This window comes from Cupressus sempervirens, chromosome 4, assembly GCF_028749045.1.
Source record: "Cupressus sempervirens isolate cs-2001-9-10 chromosome 4, ASM2874904v1, whole genome shotgun sequence".
Classification (NCBI taxonomy): domain Eukaryota; kingdom Viridiplantae; phylum Streptophyta; class Pinopsida; order Cupressales; family Cupressaceae; genus Cupressus; species Cupressus sempervirens.
The window spans coordinates 485,175,317-485,192,324 of record NC_143121.1 but is presented as its reverse complement, the minus strand read 5'-3'; the positions used below and the strand labels follow the sequence as shown (position 1 = coordinate 485,192,324).

The 17,008-nt window shown below is 35.0% G+C and overlaps 1 protein-coding gene and 1 long non-coding RNA gene across 5 annotated transcripts in view; one reads left to right on the top strand and one right to left on the bottom strand.

Annotated features, from left to right (window-relative positions):
- Positions 1–15,610: 15,610 nt before the first annotated feature.
- LOC149562071 (Leucine-rich repeat protein kinase family protein) overlaps positions 15,611–17,008 on the bottom strand; it is a 127,940-nt gene continuing 126,542 nt past the window's right edge. For both annotated transcript variants that reach the window (XM_089825603.1, XM_089825606.1), the window contains 2 exons: positions 16,855–16,987; positions 15,611–16,467 (listed from right to left, as the gene is read on the bottom strand). In XM_089825603.1, the coding sequence (XP_089681729.1) occupies positions 16,153–16,467; positions 16,855–16,987 (448 nt within the window). In that variant the 3' untranslated portion in view covers positions 15,611–16,152. The remainder of the gene's footprint in view (positions 16,468–16,854; positions 16,988–17,008) is intronic.
- LOC149562072 (uncharacterized) overlaps positions 16,071–17,008 on the top strand; it is a 126,918-nt gene continuing 125,980 nt past the window's right edge. For 2 of the 3 annotated variants that reach the window (XR_016363890.1, XR_016363892.1), the window contains exon 1: positions 16,071–16,208. This is a non-coding gene — a long non-coding RNA (uncharacterized LOC149562072). The remainder of the gene's footprint in view (positions 16,209–17,008) is intronic. The other variant, XR_016363891.1, reaches the window with a different exon arrangement.

The following is a 17,008-nucleotide window of genomic DNA, read 5'->3' as shown; positions in this document are numbered from 1 at the left end:
TAATTTCATGTCATGGGTATTAGAAATATATGGTTCATCATACAAAGATTCCAATCTGCTATTACCTCGTGTACAACCAACCTCATCAACCTGCTTGTCAAAGCTAACCTCCAAATCACCAACAAAGAAACTTGCACCCTATGTAACATCTTCTACATGATCATGAGAAGGCTGCAAATCAATGGTAGTTAACTATTCTTCCTTTTCAAGATCCTCTATTTGATGATTTTGGTTTGCCAAAAAAATTTCATACACATTTTGGCACTATTCCTTTGCAAGGAGATCCTAAACCAATTCGAAATACTTTATTTTTGCCATATTGGTCTTATTTTGCTACTTTAGGTGAAAACCCATATAATCACATAATAGTAAGTTATTCTAAACTCGAGTAGGAAGATTTTGATACTCTTTGTAAATGTTGGGTATTTCTATTCTTATATCTGCTGATTGGGGCACCCACAGTCCATAATATTCAACTCTTTCTCCATGATTGCTATAATTCATGAAGGGTTGCCTATTGACTTGCCTTTCATCTCTTTTCTAATTACTCATTGAGACAAAAGAGTGGAATCCATTGTTTATAAAACCAAGCTTAATTTTGGTGGATGCCAACTCCTGTTGTTGCAAGGCCTTTGTTCTCCCATTAACATTAGAGGTACTTTCCCAAATTGTATTTCCAATAAGTGTCTCAGTGTCAGAAGAATCAATAAATACTTGGGTTCTCAATTCCAAGCTGCTCTATAATGGACTTAGTTTTGAACTCATCATACCTTTAGACTACCTTCCAAATGTGGTTCCCTAGGTAGTTGGATTTCTATTGGCTGCTCTTGTTTTAGGTTGTGTAGAGATAATAGAAGAGGTTCCTACTACAATAGAATCATGCTTCTCAAGTGTTCCATCTGCACCTTCATTATGTTGATGATTTAACATGCTTCTTGAAGTAGGTAATATTTCAATAGCATTCCTTTGATGTGTTTCCCCACCTGTATCAAGGACTAAAAGAAATATGCCCATTTCAAATCACAAGACCATTGCCATGTTGAACACATACATCATATAGTTCCAGATTATCTTATCAACACTTCTTATCTATTTTCTTGTTTATGATTGATGACTTCAAAAAGTCGATCGATAAGCCTTATAAAAATTAGACTTATAGAATAAGGATATCGATCATATAAAAATCACATCATACTATCAATATAACACTAATTCATCCAGTATTAGCTATTGAACACACTTTCCAAAAAATCATGATAATTCCACTACATACTTAGTGATCGCATCAACTTTGGAAGTTAAAATCAATACACTAAACAAGACTTGTACACCTCAAATTATCCAAGTCTACGACCTGTGCACATGAATACCACCAACATACTGAACAATGTCCCTTCATGCTATCAAAAGACTTTTCCCATCTAAAATCCAATCATAGGGATAAAAAATCATGCACGCCCATCTAGAAATGAATTCTTGATCTTTCTTAGAGAAGACATGGACTTTCAAATGAGCTCAAATCTTACTAAATAACATGAACAGGTTTGAATACAATATTAGTCATCTCAAAACTCTCGAAAGACTTCATTCCATTGCATAATCCACTCCTCACAGATGGTATTGTTCTCCCAAACAATGATACTATATGATTTCCATGTGTGGAAGCTATCCTATATCCATCATGACTAAAAACAACAATAATAGTAGATTCCTTCTTAATGTCTATAGCTTTGTCCAAGCAGCCTTCTGCATTGAGTAACTATTGTGATAGTATGAATGATATAACGTCTCTACAAAACTTGTTTTTGATTAGATAAACAAGTTTTACAAGGACCCTAAAACCCAAGAGTTAAAAGATTAACAAGGCTAAAAATAAGAGTGAAAAGCCTAGCCAAAAGAGTTCAAGTTCAAAGGTTGATAATAAGCACAAGGGCTAGCTGAAAAACAAAGATCATAGAAAAGACCAGGAAGAGAAACAACAAGAATTGACAAAGGCAAAAGCCCTAACAAAAAGCCAAAAAAAGGCACAAATAGAAACAAAAGAACAGGCAGTGGATTAGTCCTCATTCTTTCTCTCTAGCTCTTGCATGACCTGAGCAGCCTCATAGGCCATCTAGTTCTCCTTAGCCTCCTGTTGGTGTGCCTTTTGATCCTCCTAGTCTTGACCATTGTTGATGTTGTCCTTTGTAGGGTTGACCACTAGTCTGGCTTTTTCCCTATCTTTTCCTTCCTCATCTTCCTTCATAACTATGTCTTTGATCCAACCAATTAAAGATATGATGTTGTTGTTAATGGAGCTTAGCAGCAAAATCATCTGGTTTGAGAGATTGTGATTTTAGATCTCGAGGTTATTAATCCCTCTCTCTACCAGACTAAGCCTCTCACCGTGGTCGTCTCTATTATCAAAATCCTCTCCATTCATGTATTCCTCCATATGACCCACCTGCTCTTTGACCTCCTCCAGCTCATGGAAAAGCCACTTGATTGATCTGAAGTTATCAATCATACTGTTGCAGGCATTGTTCAAGAGGTTCATCCCAGTTTCCCTTGCTTTATTCGAAATAGCCACAATCGCCAAGTCTATGAGTTCTTCAAGCCATGACCCTCTTGGTTTTCCACGAGGACATGTGGGTTCATGGCCTCTCTAAAAATGCCCATTTTTGAGGTCCTAACATTAAATTTTTTCCAAGCTTTCCTCCTATCTTTAACCTGCACCTCCCCTCCCTTGGTCTCAGAATCCATTTTTTGCTCCTCAAGTTGGGATTGAATATGGATAGGAGAAAGAGGTAGCGAAGACATATCTAGTTCTTGCTGCATTCTCTCATCCTCCAGACCCTCCCTCTTGCATTTCTTCCCTCCCCTGTCTTCCTTATTTTTCTCCTGCATCTCCTTTTCCTCCTCTTTCATCTCCACATCCTCCTCATCATCACTATCAACCTTCTTATCCTTCATAGGTTGCTTCTACCCATGAACCATACGGCTTTTTCTACTAGGGGTTATGGAAGAAGGTGAATTCTTGACCTGATGGGTGACTTTTTAACCAGCGGAAGAAATCCTTCCATCCTTAGAGCTTAAGCTTTGAATATCATCTGAGTCTGAAGAGAAGCTGGAACTTTCAGATGTCACATTCTTAGTCTGGGGGGGGCATTGCTTATTGTCTGAGCCTTAAAATGCTCATAAATAAGCAGCAAGAGCCCCTCATGCAGAGCGGGGTTATCAGTGGGCTTCTTTTTGAAACTATCCATCGCCTTGCTCATGGAAGTTAACAAATAAAAAGGAAAATAAAATTTACAGTTGTGCCAAAAATGATTCAAAAGAACAAAGTGGTGGGTATGAGCCCAATCAAACCTAGGGTCCAGAGTAATGTACTCGATTACAGCTCTCAAAACATACCTCCATAGTTTATTCATGGTATTAGGAACATAGTACGTGTCAATCTTCTTCAGGGCTTTCAATTCCTCTGCATCCTTCACAAAATCCCACACCGCGTTAGTCGAGAGCTTCTTGTCCCTGAAGAAATTAAAACCCTCAATCGAGATTTTAGAAACGATCAATATCACCTCCTTAGTGATCATGAAAGAAACCTTGTTCACCTTAACTCTGCCATCCTTCCATGATCCAACCATACTGTTGGTCACCTCCTGATCAAATCCATGTAGTTTCGTAATGTATCTAGTAATCTCACCCTGATCTAGCTGCTCCCAAACTTTTTCCCTGCTCCTCCAGTTCTTTATTTCACCCACCAGCTCCTTTCTACACCTTTCACCTACCACATCTGCACTCTGCACACCCTCAATTCCCATATGCACCTTGCATTGTAACTGATAGGAACCTCTATGTATGAGTAGAATGCAGAAAGAATTAACCTTTCTATTGCTCTTATTGCAAATGCAAAAAATGACCCACAAAGTGTGTTGAATAGTCTATAATAAATCACAACAATTACAATTTCCCATGCTACCTTTTTGGGAAGTAGCCTTTCCCCTTAATCCATTCATACTCATAATTACACATTGATCTTCTTCGTACTTCCTTGGATCTTGTCCAGTTTGATCATGCTTTTGACATCCCTCGGCAAACTATTTTCGGGATGCCATGTCATTACTTGGTTTGCGCCGACCCCTATATTAGCAAACCTGCTGGCTACCGAGTTAGCTTCCTGGAATATATGAGTGACGTGGACTCTACTAAATTTGGCAAGAGTCTCACGTGTCTCATCAATAAGATTTGCAATCGGCCATGATGGCTGAGAGTTGCCTTTAATACATTTTATAATGTTGTTTGAATCCCCTTCAAGCCAAAGGTTAGTAACTCTAATTTCAAAAGCCAGTTTGACAGAATTACACGTAGCATTCGCTTCCACAAAGTGGTTGGTTTGAAATCCTAGCGAGAGGGAAAAAGCTGCAATACCATCTCCATTTTCATTCCTTATTATGCCTTCACTTCTTGAGGAGCCAGATTTCCCTTGGAAGCTCCGTCGAAGTTGGCTTTATGCAATCCTTCTGGGGGGGAGAAGTCATTTGGCTTCCTGTCTTTTCATATTTCTGTCTTTTGCCTTCTTTTTTCTACCACCTAATTCTATATCTCCCCCTTTCCTCACTGAATAGTTTTCCTTAATGTTAGCAAATATTTTCTTCCCTATCACTATAGTCAGCTCCTCTTTATCTCTGAAGATTCTATTGTTTCTCTCCTTCCAAATGCTCCAACATAAATGAGGCAAGATCCAGGAACTTAATTCCTAAAGATCAGACCTATTGAACATGCATTTCCATTGACAGAAGAGATCTAGAAGGTTAAAAGGCACACACCAACTAAAGCCCAAGTCCTGGGTGAGGAAAACCCAAACCTCCTTGGAGAAGGAGCAATGAATGAACAAATGATTTCTAGTCTTCGTCTGATCTTTACATAACACACATCTATTGGGCATAATATGACCTCTTTTAATGAGGTTATCCTGGGTGAGGATTTTGTCCTGTAGAGCCAGCCAATAGAACATATTAATTTTTGGAATGAGGCCAGGGAGCCAAGCCCTCGACCAAGCAGGAATCTCATTTAAACTCTAAAGGGCTGAATACCCAAATGCAACAATATATAGCCCATTGGCATTATCTCCCTAGACCAATTCATCCCTATTGTTATTTAGGGCCATAGAGTTTGGCATTATCATAATAGGATTAAGATCTTCAGAGATGACGAAAAGGTCTATCCATCCCTGTTCTTTCCTATAGTTACTAACTTTCTACCCAAAATGGTTGATGCAGTCATTCACCCAGACCTCATAGCTGCAGTTGTTCATAAGAGGGCCCTGAATAAGCTAGCTATTAGACCAGAACTGGATATCCTCCCCATTTCCCAATTTCCAAGAGACTTTAGAATTTGCCAGGTCCCTGGCTTTTAAAAAACCATTCCAAACAGTGGATCCTCTTGGGATATCTTCACTGAAGAGGGTAAACTATTTAGAGGGCCTCTTTATGTACTTTTTTACCAAAATGTCTCTCCATTCCCCTGTGCTGCTAAAGATACGCCATATTTGCTTAGCCAAAAGAGCCTTGTTGAGGTGAGTTAGCTTCCTGATGCCAAGACCTCCATTTTTCTTTGGGAGGCAGACTTTTTCCCAAGAAACTACGGGATAACTTTTATTCCTTTCAGCCCTCGTCCATAAGAAGTCTCTCTAAATTTTTTCCATCCTCTCAGCAAATTTCACAGGGATCACAAAAAGGCTCAAAGCATAAACAGGCAAGTTCTGAAGGGTGGATTTAACCAGTTGGCATTTTCCATCTTGGCTTAGAGAGGCCCCTTTCCAACCAACCAGCTTCTTATTGAATCTATCCATAATGTCGTTCCAAAAAGAATCAGGAGGATTCATGCCCAAAGGGAGCCCAAGATAGGTAGAGGGAAGCTTGCCCACACTACATCCCAAAATTTTGGAGATTTTCCTTTGTCTTTCCTTAGGAGTGTTGATAAAGAAAAAAGAACTCTTATCCTAGTTGATGAGCTATCCCGACCCTCTAGAGTAGGTATCCAAGATGTCCTTCATTGCCTTTGCCTCCTTAATAGAAGCCTCCCCTCTCATTATAGTATCATCAACAAATTGTTGATGTATAAAAGGGGCACTTTTAGAAGAAGGTTTAATACCTTTGATTCTCCCTTCTTTCTTATTCTTCTCAATAAGTCTGCCTATGCATTCTACCAAGATTATGAAGAGAATAGGTGAAAGAGGATCCCCCTGATGATGACCACGAGAAGGTTTGAAAAAATTGGAGGGGGATCCATTAACTAAAACAACAAGTGAGGAAGTAGTTACCAGTTGAGAAATTAGCTTACATGTCTCTACAAAACTTGTTACCTCTGCCCAATGCATAATAATATAATCATGACTTACTATATTTGACATTTTCAAAAGGTGGAAACTAACCAATCATGTCTTGCATGAAGGCTTTGATTTTTTGTTCTTCGATACATATGTCTCAGTTATCATTTTTCATTCACAATAACAACACCCAACGGTAGGAGCTCAAGCTTCCTTCAAGCATTTTGAATGTCGATAACCATTGTTACTAATGCTTCCAACTAGATATTTCTTTGTAGAAACTCCCATAATCACTCACCACAAACAACTAACCCCTCTTTTGCATGCAAATCAAAGAGAAAACAAGGAATAATTACTTGTTACTTCTCTTACTGACACTCTCCTTACAAAATATTTAGAATATCGAGTGCAAGTCTGGAACAATGAAACATTCAAAATTCTCAAACTACTCCTATTACAACTACTCCTCAATGACTCTCAATGTTACTGAAAATGGTTAGCTTTCCAGAAGATCAAATTCTAAACACAATGTAGATTAAAACACTTGAACATCTTTAGCACTCCAAACACCCTTCCAACTGCAGTCTTGACCAAAATCAATTATGTATAATGCACCCATTTTTAGACAAGAGTGGATGTCATAATGGAGGTTTGGGTTTGTTGTTATGCTTGTTTCATGCCCACGACCAGTCACCATATACCACGTTAGTTGTATTGGAGGATGTCGTAGTGGAAGCCAGTTCTGTGTTTCTGTGCTTTCTCACTTGACTACATCTAGATGCCCACTTGACTATGTCATACGTTTTCTTACAGACTACCCAGCCTAGCTACTATCACATTGGAGTGTTTCTTATCTCCATCCCCACATGTCTAATCCCAATGTTGGGTCTCTACAGTATCAATGTCAATTCCTGCAATCTGCTTGAGGATCACATGGTTACTAATCCAATTGTCTTCCTCTATTCACTAATGCTTCCATCCTCACTAGATGTTACTATGGTATATTAGGGTGTTACTATATTTCTACCTTCCCTTGCTTTGACTGCCACATTGCATTCATAATAATTCCCACAAGTACTACTAATATCTACTAAGTTGTACCTATTTTATATGTTGAATCTTCACTCCTATTCAAATATGTTGAAACAATGCTCCATCAGTTCTTTCCAAGAATGATTCTCAAGGAAGTTATTGGGGCTACGTCTAGTTCTTTCACCTTGTTGTTAAGGGTTTGCGACCTTACATTAGCTAGTCACATTCAAGCAACCATTTTTTCAAAATAATATGTTAATATATTTCTTCCTCCAATATGTTCCACAGGATGGCAAAAAACTAGCTCCGATACCATTGAAATGTCCCATACCAAATATTTAACCAATTTCCTTTTTAATAGTATATTCAAGACTTAAAACATAGGCATATGTATTACAAAGCACAATTGAAACTAGTAGGAACTCCAACATATATTTATCCAACTTCTTCTTGAATATAATATTCAAAACTCAAACATAGGCATATGTAGTATGATACAACAATAAAATCAGAATATTCTCCACAAGATAATAACTCGTTCTTTCGAAGATAATATGCATGATTTGAGCATATGAAAATGCACTACAAACTAGTAATATAAAAACTAGTAAACTCTTATACAACTCCTTAAAACATGTTATTGCATTATACAACAACAATACAATAACCAACACTAAAAAAAAAATCCAATCTTAAAAATAGTTTAACAATCAAATTGGAATGCTAAAAGAAGAACTTGTAAGTGCATATGAAACACCTGAAGTGATGTCTCCCTAGACAATGGGTTTGCATCCATTGTCTATCAGCATGAGGGGCTATGTCCTCACACTGGCTGAAAGTTGAAGCTTTCCCAATACTCTAGCAAGAGAGAAACTAAAATCTAAATCATAAATCAAGCATACCAAATGAATGAGTCTCTTCTCCTTTTATTTTCACAGTTGTGACTCTTCGACTTCCCTCCTCGATTTTCATCTTATCTCTCCTTGTCATCTTTAACCCACTTTGAATATTAAATTGACCTTTTATAATAAGAGTCCATGCTTTCATAGTAAATTTTAATATCATATAAATGTGTTCTTTAATCTTTCTAATGTCCCAAAAAGGGGGCATTACAGGTGGTATAACTTTGTTGAATTTGTGAGCATTTTTTTGTTCTTGTTTGAGTGTTGTAGAAAGATGGTGTCTGAAACTAGATCAGTTGTTAGAGGTTTTAGTATAGGCAAAGGTAGAGGTCATGGAATAGGGAAGAGAGCCATAGAGAAGATCGCGTTGACTTAGAGAGGACTATTTTGAGACAGATAATGGGGACTATTATGGAGCGCCTACCTCCTCCTAGGGGTGTTGATTAGGAGGGATCACATCGTGCAGGGAATGAGGAGAGGAATAGGTCTAGGAGTCCTTAGAGAGACTTTCATTGTGATTGACAAAGGTCAGTTAAGGCCGCTTAGATGAAGGACCTTCAGAGGTCCAAGATCAAACCCTTCAATGGGCTTGGTACAAGGTATGTGGCCAAGCAGTGACTATTGCTTTAGATAGGTGTTTTGCAATGCAAGACTTTGACTCTAATATCAAAGTGAAATTTTCCATCACCAACTTAGAGCTCTTTGGAGCGACATGGTGGAACATTGAAGAGAAGAAACTAGGTGTGAACATGAACACAATTACATGGGAGTTATTTCTTGAGAACTTCTATGAACGCTTCCAACCAGAGGAATGACACCAATAGAGGCCTGATGAGTTTCACGATCTGAGACAATACACTATGTATGTGGTAGAGTATGAACGAAAATTCTATGAACTCATGCCTTATGTTGGGACCAGTGAGAGTTCACCGTTGATGGTTCAACACTTCATTCGAGGTCTAAATAACTATCTTATTGGGGTTGTGAATGTTTTCCAACCTAAAACCCTTAAGGATGCAGTACATCAAGCTATCCTTGTAGAGAAGAGCATCACCTTAAGACATGGTGGTTTCATGGGAGCACCTGTAGCATCAGGGTCCAAAGGCAATTAGGGATTGGGTAGTGGCTTCATCAGGAGGAAATCAACAAAAACAACATGGAGGATCCTATCGTTCAACACAAAGTGGTGGTGGTGGTTCACACTCTCAGGATTCTCAATACTCTCAGCACAATAAGCACAACCAGTTTGACCAACCATCACAAAGTACTCATTCTTTTGCTAGTAGGGGTAGTTATCAGCAGTCTAGTATAGCTAGAGTGCAGAGGAGTTTTGATGGAGAGTGTTTTTCATGTGGACAATGTGGGCATAAGTCATCCCATTGTCCTCAATGGAAATCACAGTTCTCAGATCATAGATCTACAACTTCAAAACCCACAGATGGAGATATGGGTAGATTACAAAGGGTGTTTTCAATAGAGTCTTATCCTCCTATAGGGGGAAAGGGTCCAATGGGACCCACATAGTGAGTGCTTTAGTTTTATCTTTCTTGTAGGCTTCAAGGAGTAAGCCTAAATCTAGGGGGAGTGGATGCAATGGCTACCCCTAGTTGACTTTTCAGATTGTATTGTCAAATTCTTTTAGGCTAGTTTGATGGTTATGTCTTATGATTAGTGGTACTTGGTCATTGAATTTGTTTAGATGCTATTTCATACTCAGTTGATTTTTATGTGATGAGTTAGTTATTTCATGTGTTCATGATTATTTCGATGATGATACAAGTATTTTCATACAATGATTTCAGTTATCTCATGATGATTAGTTAGATGATTGATTCATATGCAGTTCTATGGATACTTACCCCATATTTGCATGTATATGGTGTACTTGTATGTTTTTCTTTATGACTGACGTTTTTGATGTGGTTGAGGGAGGGAGTTGTAGTCACCTACTTGTCAGGATCTACATGATGCACCACTTCCCACCATTGCCTGTTTAGTTTAAATGATAAGTGTATGTACATGGATTTTATGCAGATTGTAGGTATCGAGCATCAACTTCCCAAAATTGCCAGGATGAGTGTGCCCTATTGCAGTATCTCAATGGTATAAGTGGTAAAATCACAATTGCACAATCGAAGCCCTAATTTGGGGAAAATTTCTTTATTGGGAATTTAGAGTTCATTTCTTGATACTGAGATTCAAAGGAGCAAATTTTCTGAGAAGAAGATTTTCGAAAGAAAGGGAAATTGTTTGCTTGTTTTGTGCATTCATTGTTTAGCATTAGATCTAGGAGGGACCTCACGAGTTTTGTGTAATAGTTCATCTGTGACATTATCTCTCTTTTTCGCATCTAATTGAAATTGTTTTAGATTATATTCAAGTTGAAACCCTTGTTTGTGTCTTTATTGTTCTCCATTTTCAAAAGCATCTATAATGAATGAAAGAATTGAAACTATTTGTTTGTTAATTTGAGGATTCGTATATGGATTGTTAAAAATTGGGTTATGGTGTTAGAAAAGAAAACCCAAAATTGTTAATTTATTTTGACTATCTGCTCCGGGTTTCTATATCAGATATTAATCGGGAGTATCTTAATATATTTATACTACAGTAATTTATAATTACTGTGACAACTATAAAATATAATATAAAATGTGATTGCATTTTTGAGGGGGGTTCTGCATGTGTTGATTTTTTTTTAAAATAATACTAAATTGGATGGACCACCTCCCACCCCTCCTCCTTCTTTCCTTTGCCTCCCCTCAACTGCCATAGCAATGGACATTGACAAGGCAATGGTTGCCTTTGGCAGCCAAGCCGCAAGCGACTTTCCCATTAAAAGGAATTGCGATTTAAATCACAAGTGTTTTGTTTGTATTTTTACTTTATTTTATATTATTTAAATTTTATTAAATATTATAATATAAGTTATTAAATGTTTATTAAAATAAAATATTTTATTATTAAATATTAAATATTAAATATTAAATATTAAATATTAAATATTAAATATTATTAGTATTATTATTAATAATTATTTTATTATTAGTTTAATAATTATTTTTAATAATTTAATGATGATTCATTTAATTTTAATAATATTTAATTGAGGTTATTAATTAATTTATTATTAAAATGTATATGTACAGTGAATGGATAATTGTAAATTTGGAAAGATTATTATTTTAAGTAAACTTGGGTTTTACTTGATGGTTAAATTTTATATGGAAATGATTTCTATTTTTGGGGAAATTTTTATTACATCTTTTGATAATTTGAAAACCCTCATGATTTTTGATGCTTTGGTAATGAAAACTGAAACCCAATCAATTGTAATAATTGTAAACAAAAATGAAAACTTGAAAACTAATAGTGAAGATTAAACTTTTGTGTTTTCAAAACCTGATGAGTTATGAAAGTGACATGGTTATGTACTTTATATGATGTGTGGTTTTTTCATGTTGGGTTTTGAGTTTTGACATAGTACTTGACCATTCAAGATGTTTACTACAGGCTTGGGGGTTTGTTCTATGATGATGTTTGTATATGATCTTTTATACCTGACCATGGTGATGTAGTCACATGTGTTCTATGATGAGTTTGATCTATTGATAGTTATTGCTTTCCAATTTTATTTTGTAGAACTAAGGTGAATAGTGCGACTTTTCTGGTGTAACCTTTGAGTGTTCGATCAATTATTTCTGATGCTTTCTAGTTGCTTGTATAAGACTGGGGTGATTATTATGTTTTATCTTTTGGTGCTTTCCAATTGCTTGTATAGGATTGAGGTGATATTGAGATTTTTCTTTAGGTTCTTTTGAGTCACTTGTAAAGGATTGAGGTGATTTTTGTGTTTTATCTATGGGTTCTTTCCAGTCACTTGTAAAGGGTTGAGGTGAAATTGTGATTCTATGAGTTTTACTTTTTATGAGCCTAGAGTAGGTAATCTATGTGTACGTTGGGAAGTGGCTTGCAATGGAGGCTAGAGCCTAGAGTGACTTCTTGGGTAACCCATTGTAAGTTGTTTTAATAAGTGATAACATTTCATTCAATGAGTTTTAAAATGAATTAATAAGAGAGTGTTTTTCCTTGCCCATGCCTCAAGTGGTAGTACAAGCTACGATGGGAGTAGAGAGGATACTTGATTGCGACTTTGTTTCGTTAGTATGCCTTGTTTATACAAAAGGATATTGGTGTTGCATAGAGACACTAGGGGGCTGAAGTCCAGAGAGGCTATTAGGGTAACCTTAGAGTTGGCTCATGTGATGACACTTGGCCACTTACACAGTAGATTTCCTACAGGTCTTTTTTGCCTCTGGGATTAAATGACACTCGTGTCTTAGTACCCTTTGAGATGGTTTACTTTCAGGTGTTTCCTTGACCTAGATGTTGGTTATGACTTGTGTTTTGATATCTGTATGGGACTTGAGATTATCTCCTCGACATGGTGGGAGTGGGCTATTTAGGTTCCACGAGGTTAGGTGATAGTGCATTTTCTTATACCATTGAGATCTGATAGCTGCATGCCATTGTTGGATGTGTTTGTGCAGATGTTCCTTTCTATCTCATCTTGTATTTCTGTTGGATGGTTATATCTTGTTATAATGTATTTGATTATCAGAGATCTTATGAGATGTAATTTATTTTATGTTGTATATTCTTTGAGCTTTTCACACCCTATGACTTGTATAGTGGATGATTATGCATTCTGATTATTGCCAAGTGGCATTCAATACGATTTTATATTATTAGTGGATTCATATTTGTAGTTATTCTTTAATGTGGATTTGTTATATATTGGTTTTAGTATTAAATAAACTAAAATGTGATTCAACGTCATGGGACCCTTAAGAGATGTAATCTATTTATGATAGTTACATGTATGTGAGTTATTACTTCCGCTATTATATCTATGTTAATTCTTATCTTAAAAAACAAAAGTTTGACAAACTTAGTGAAACTTTAGATTAATTTCTTTTGGGTTCCCTGGTGGGGCATTACACAAATTTCATACTTATTAAATGCCAAGGCCTATTTGGAGTTGGTGATGGATGATACCAACTTCCATTTTGACTACTTTCTTTGGCATCTTAGGATTTTACACCTCTCCACAAACTTCTTAACATCGTTTCCCATACTTGGCCAATAATAATGTGAACTTATTTGAAATAGTGTCTTATTTTTTTCCAAACTCCCCTACTAAATTCCCATTGTGTTTCTTCTCTAATAGGCTCTCCCTCATGGAACGCCTTGGAATGCCAAGTGTACTTCCTTTGAATGGTAGCCCTTCTTTTATCATGTACTCAATTTAAGGACCTCTATCCCTACCAGGTGGATTTCATTGGGACTTCCTGGGAGGTCACCCATCCCAATAATACTCCAGCTTGAGTGCACTTAACTATGGAGTTTCCTCCATGGTTAAAACCACTCTCCTTGTAATCCCTTTACAAAACCTTCACCAAGTGTTGTGCCATATGAACCATTCATTAGAAATCCCCTTAAGCTCATCAACTAATGATATAAATATCACAACTTCATTTTCTTTGTACATATCCTTCAAGTCACCAAATCCCAATATGCTCACTTGATATTCCTACATGATTAAACTCCTACTCAAAGAATCTAAAACTTTGTTGGATTGACCACTCTTGTGCTTAATAAAGAAAGTAAAATAGTGAAAAAATTCAAATGAAGAGTAGCCAAGTTAACAAATTCCATACTTATTGAATCCCATGACATTAAGCCATTTTGAATGACTTGATAGGAATACATATCGAAATAAACAATATATAAAAACATTATAGTTTTTAAACTTATTTGATTTGGTGGTATGATATGTATTGTAATAAGTTATTCGATAATCATTGTACTTGTATCTAATATAAAATATTCTACCTTGTTGTCAGCATACATATCTTATGTTGTTAAAAGCCTTTATCTCTACATGGGTATTCTATAACATTTATGAGAATTTCTTTAAATATTCCCATCCATTTGGACATCTTATTTTAGAGAGAACGTATATAAAACTTGCAAGGAATTCCACATACACATTTAGAATATTGATGTAGTAAGATTCTATTTGTACAATATTAGATTATAATTATGTGTTTCCGTCTTATGATACTAACTTGTCGCTTGAATGCAAGACCTACATAAGCATGATAATAAAGTGACAACTTCTATTCCCTAGAATTATTCAAACGCTAAAGAATTTCTTTAAGCTAAATTAAGTCGAGTCTCAATAAAGGAATTTGCACGATAAATGCTACTACTGTTTTAATTATTAACATTGAGTAATGAATACCTGTGCCACGTAGTGGCTAAGTACTTGTCTTTAATTATTAATTAATTATAGCTTTAATTTAATAAATAAAATATAACACTTATTTTTATTATTATAGATATTAAATATTTTAAAATTTTAAAATTTTAAATATAATGTATATATATAATTAATTAATTAATTAATAACTAAAGGCAAGTAATGGCCACTAGGTGGCACTTGTTCTATTTAAAATAAGTTACATAAATTATTTTATGTCAATTAAAAATTAATTAAAATTTAATAATAATTTTAAATAAATAATAGACAAACTTTTTAATAGTTTCCTCTTGATAAATATAAATATAGAAGAGAGATTTTTAAAAAAAAAAAATTTTATTGATAAACACAATTTTTATTTAATTTTTTTCTCAAAATAGCATGCTATTTTTTATTTTATTTTTAATATAATGTGTGTGTACACACACATATATGTATGTATATGTATATGTATATGTATGTATATGTATATGTATGTATATGTATATATATGTATATATGTATGTATATATGTATGTGAATATATATATAATGCATGATATAAATTATATAATTTTATATTGATTTATTATTTGACTATATCTATAACGCATAAACCATTATATTGAAAATATATTATAATATTTTACAAATATAGTTTTATATTAAACATATTTAAATAAAATTAAAATAATGCATGTTATGAATTCTATATGTTAATATTAAATTTATTAATTGATATATAATAATTGTTTAAAAATATATTTTATATTAAAAATACAAAATTTTACTTTATCAATTTGAAATTTTTTAATTATAATAATATATTATTGTAATATATAAGCAACAACTACATTAATAAAAAAATGCTATGGAATCATCCCATATAAGATTCAAATCTCTTTAACCAATCAAATGAATAACATATATTTTTAAAAATTTATAAAGTTAAATATCTTTCATTTATACTATATAAATATAAAATTTGTTATAAAAATTGAAAAATTGTTATTGGTCGATGCATTTAATTTTAATAACTAGTTAATGCATGAAATCCAAAACTTGTCACAAGTACTAATAATATATTAATGACCACATGTTAAACGCCTCCCAAGTTCATTAAAGAGATCAGTCCAACATGAGATATGTAGCCCGCGTTTAAATTGTGGTTATCTGACATACCCGAATCGTGGAATCTTCCTGTGAAAGATGAATTAGAAATCAGTCAAACATGCAAATTTTGATTTCGTAACTCAAACACGAACATATGCCATTTCAAACGGTTTTCTCAAGCCTTTTGCCTCGATGTTTACATAAAAACTATCGTCATCAAATGGAAAAAAGGAAAAACCCTCCCTTTCATTCTCTCAAAATTAAGATCTTTGTTGTTTACTGTGACGCTTGTGGGCATTAGTACCAGCATCTTCCGTTGTCGTAGAGTACAAGATCTATTAATTTATATCACAAGACACAAAATGAATCTAAACCTAAGATGTGAAAGAAGCATTCCTTCTTAAGGTATGACTGGACAGGAGCTAACAAGATGGCATTGCCATTCTTTATGGTGACGAATGCCAAGCGTACAGAAGGAAGGTGACGCCCCTTTATCTCGCTGTTGGCAAGAGATGTCGCGCAGAAAAAGACGCCGAGAGATCACTAGGTAAATTACTGCGAGGTCTAACTGATATTTGTGATGAATTTTTCAAAAGCTCTTCTGCGGTTTCATTTCCTTTCTCAATTTCAATGGCTTCCTTTATAGTTTGAACTATGTCTTGCATTTCTGGTCGGGAGGCTCCAGATGGTTCAACACTAAGGATTGCAGCTTCTACAATCTTCCATACAGACTCTACATTGAAATTGCCTCCAAGAGCTGGATCAATTATGGCATAAATGTCTCCTCTCCGAATCAAGGATCTTGCCTGTAGTAAATTTTTTTAAAGTGATTAGTATATGTACTTCTGAAATGCTGAAAACAACACAATGAATCAGTATATGTACAACTATGTTTTTTGGTGCATCTTAAAATTATTAAAAACTCAAAACTATTACCACCATTCCATTTACACGGCATTCTAAATGTACAAATAGAATTTACTTATCCGACTTTAATATGGGAGTTTTTTCAGAATGAGTTAAATAATAATTTATTGACTGTAAAAAACAGGAATTATTTTTTAAATTTTGTTATTTGAGGTCAAATATAATGTGTCCATTGCACAGGATTTTTTAAAAGTTTTATTCAAATTGTTTAAAATTAACAGCAGGTCTTCCAAGTGTGACGCTACAATGGTTAAGGATATACTGACCCAGTGAACAATATTCCAGTCAGCACTATAATCTTGAGCAGACACAGGCTTTCGTCCTGATACCAGTTCCAGTAGAAGCACTCCAAAACTATAAACGTCACTCTTTTCTGTCAGCTGTTGAGTTGCATGATACCTGCAGAGCGATTTCCTTGTT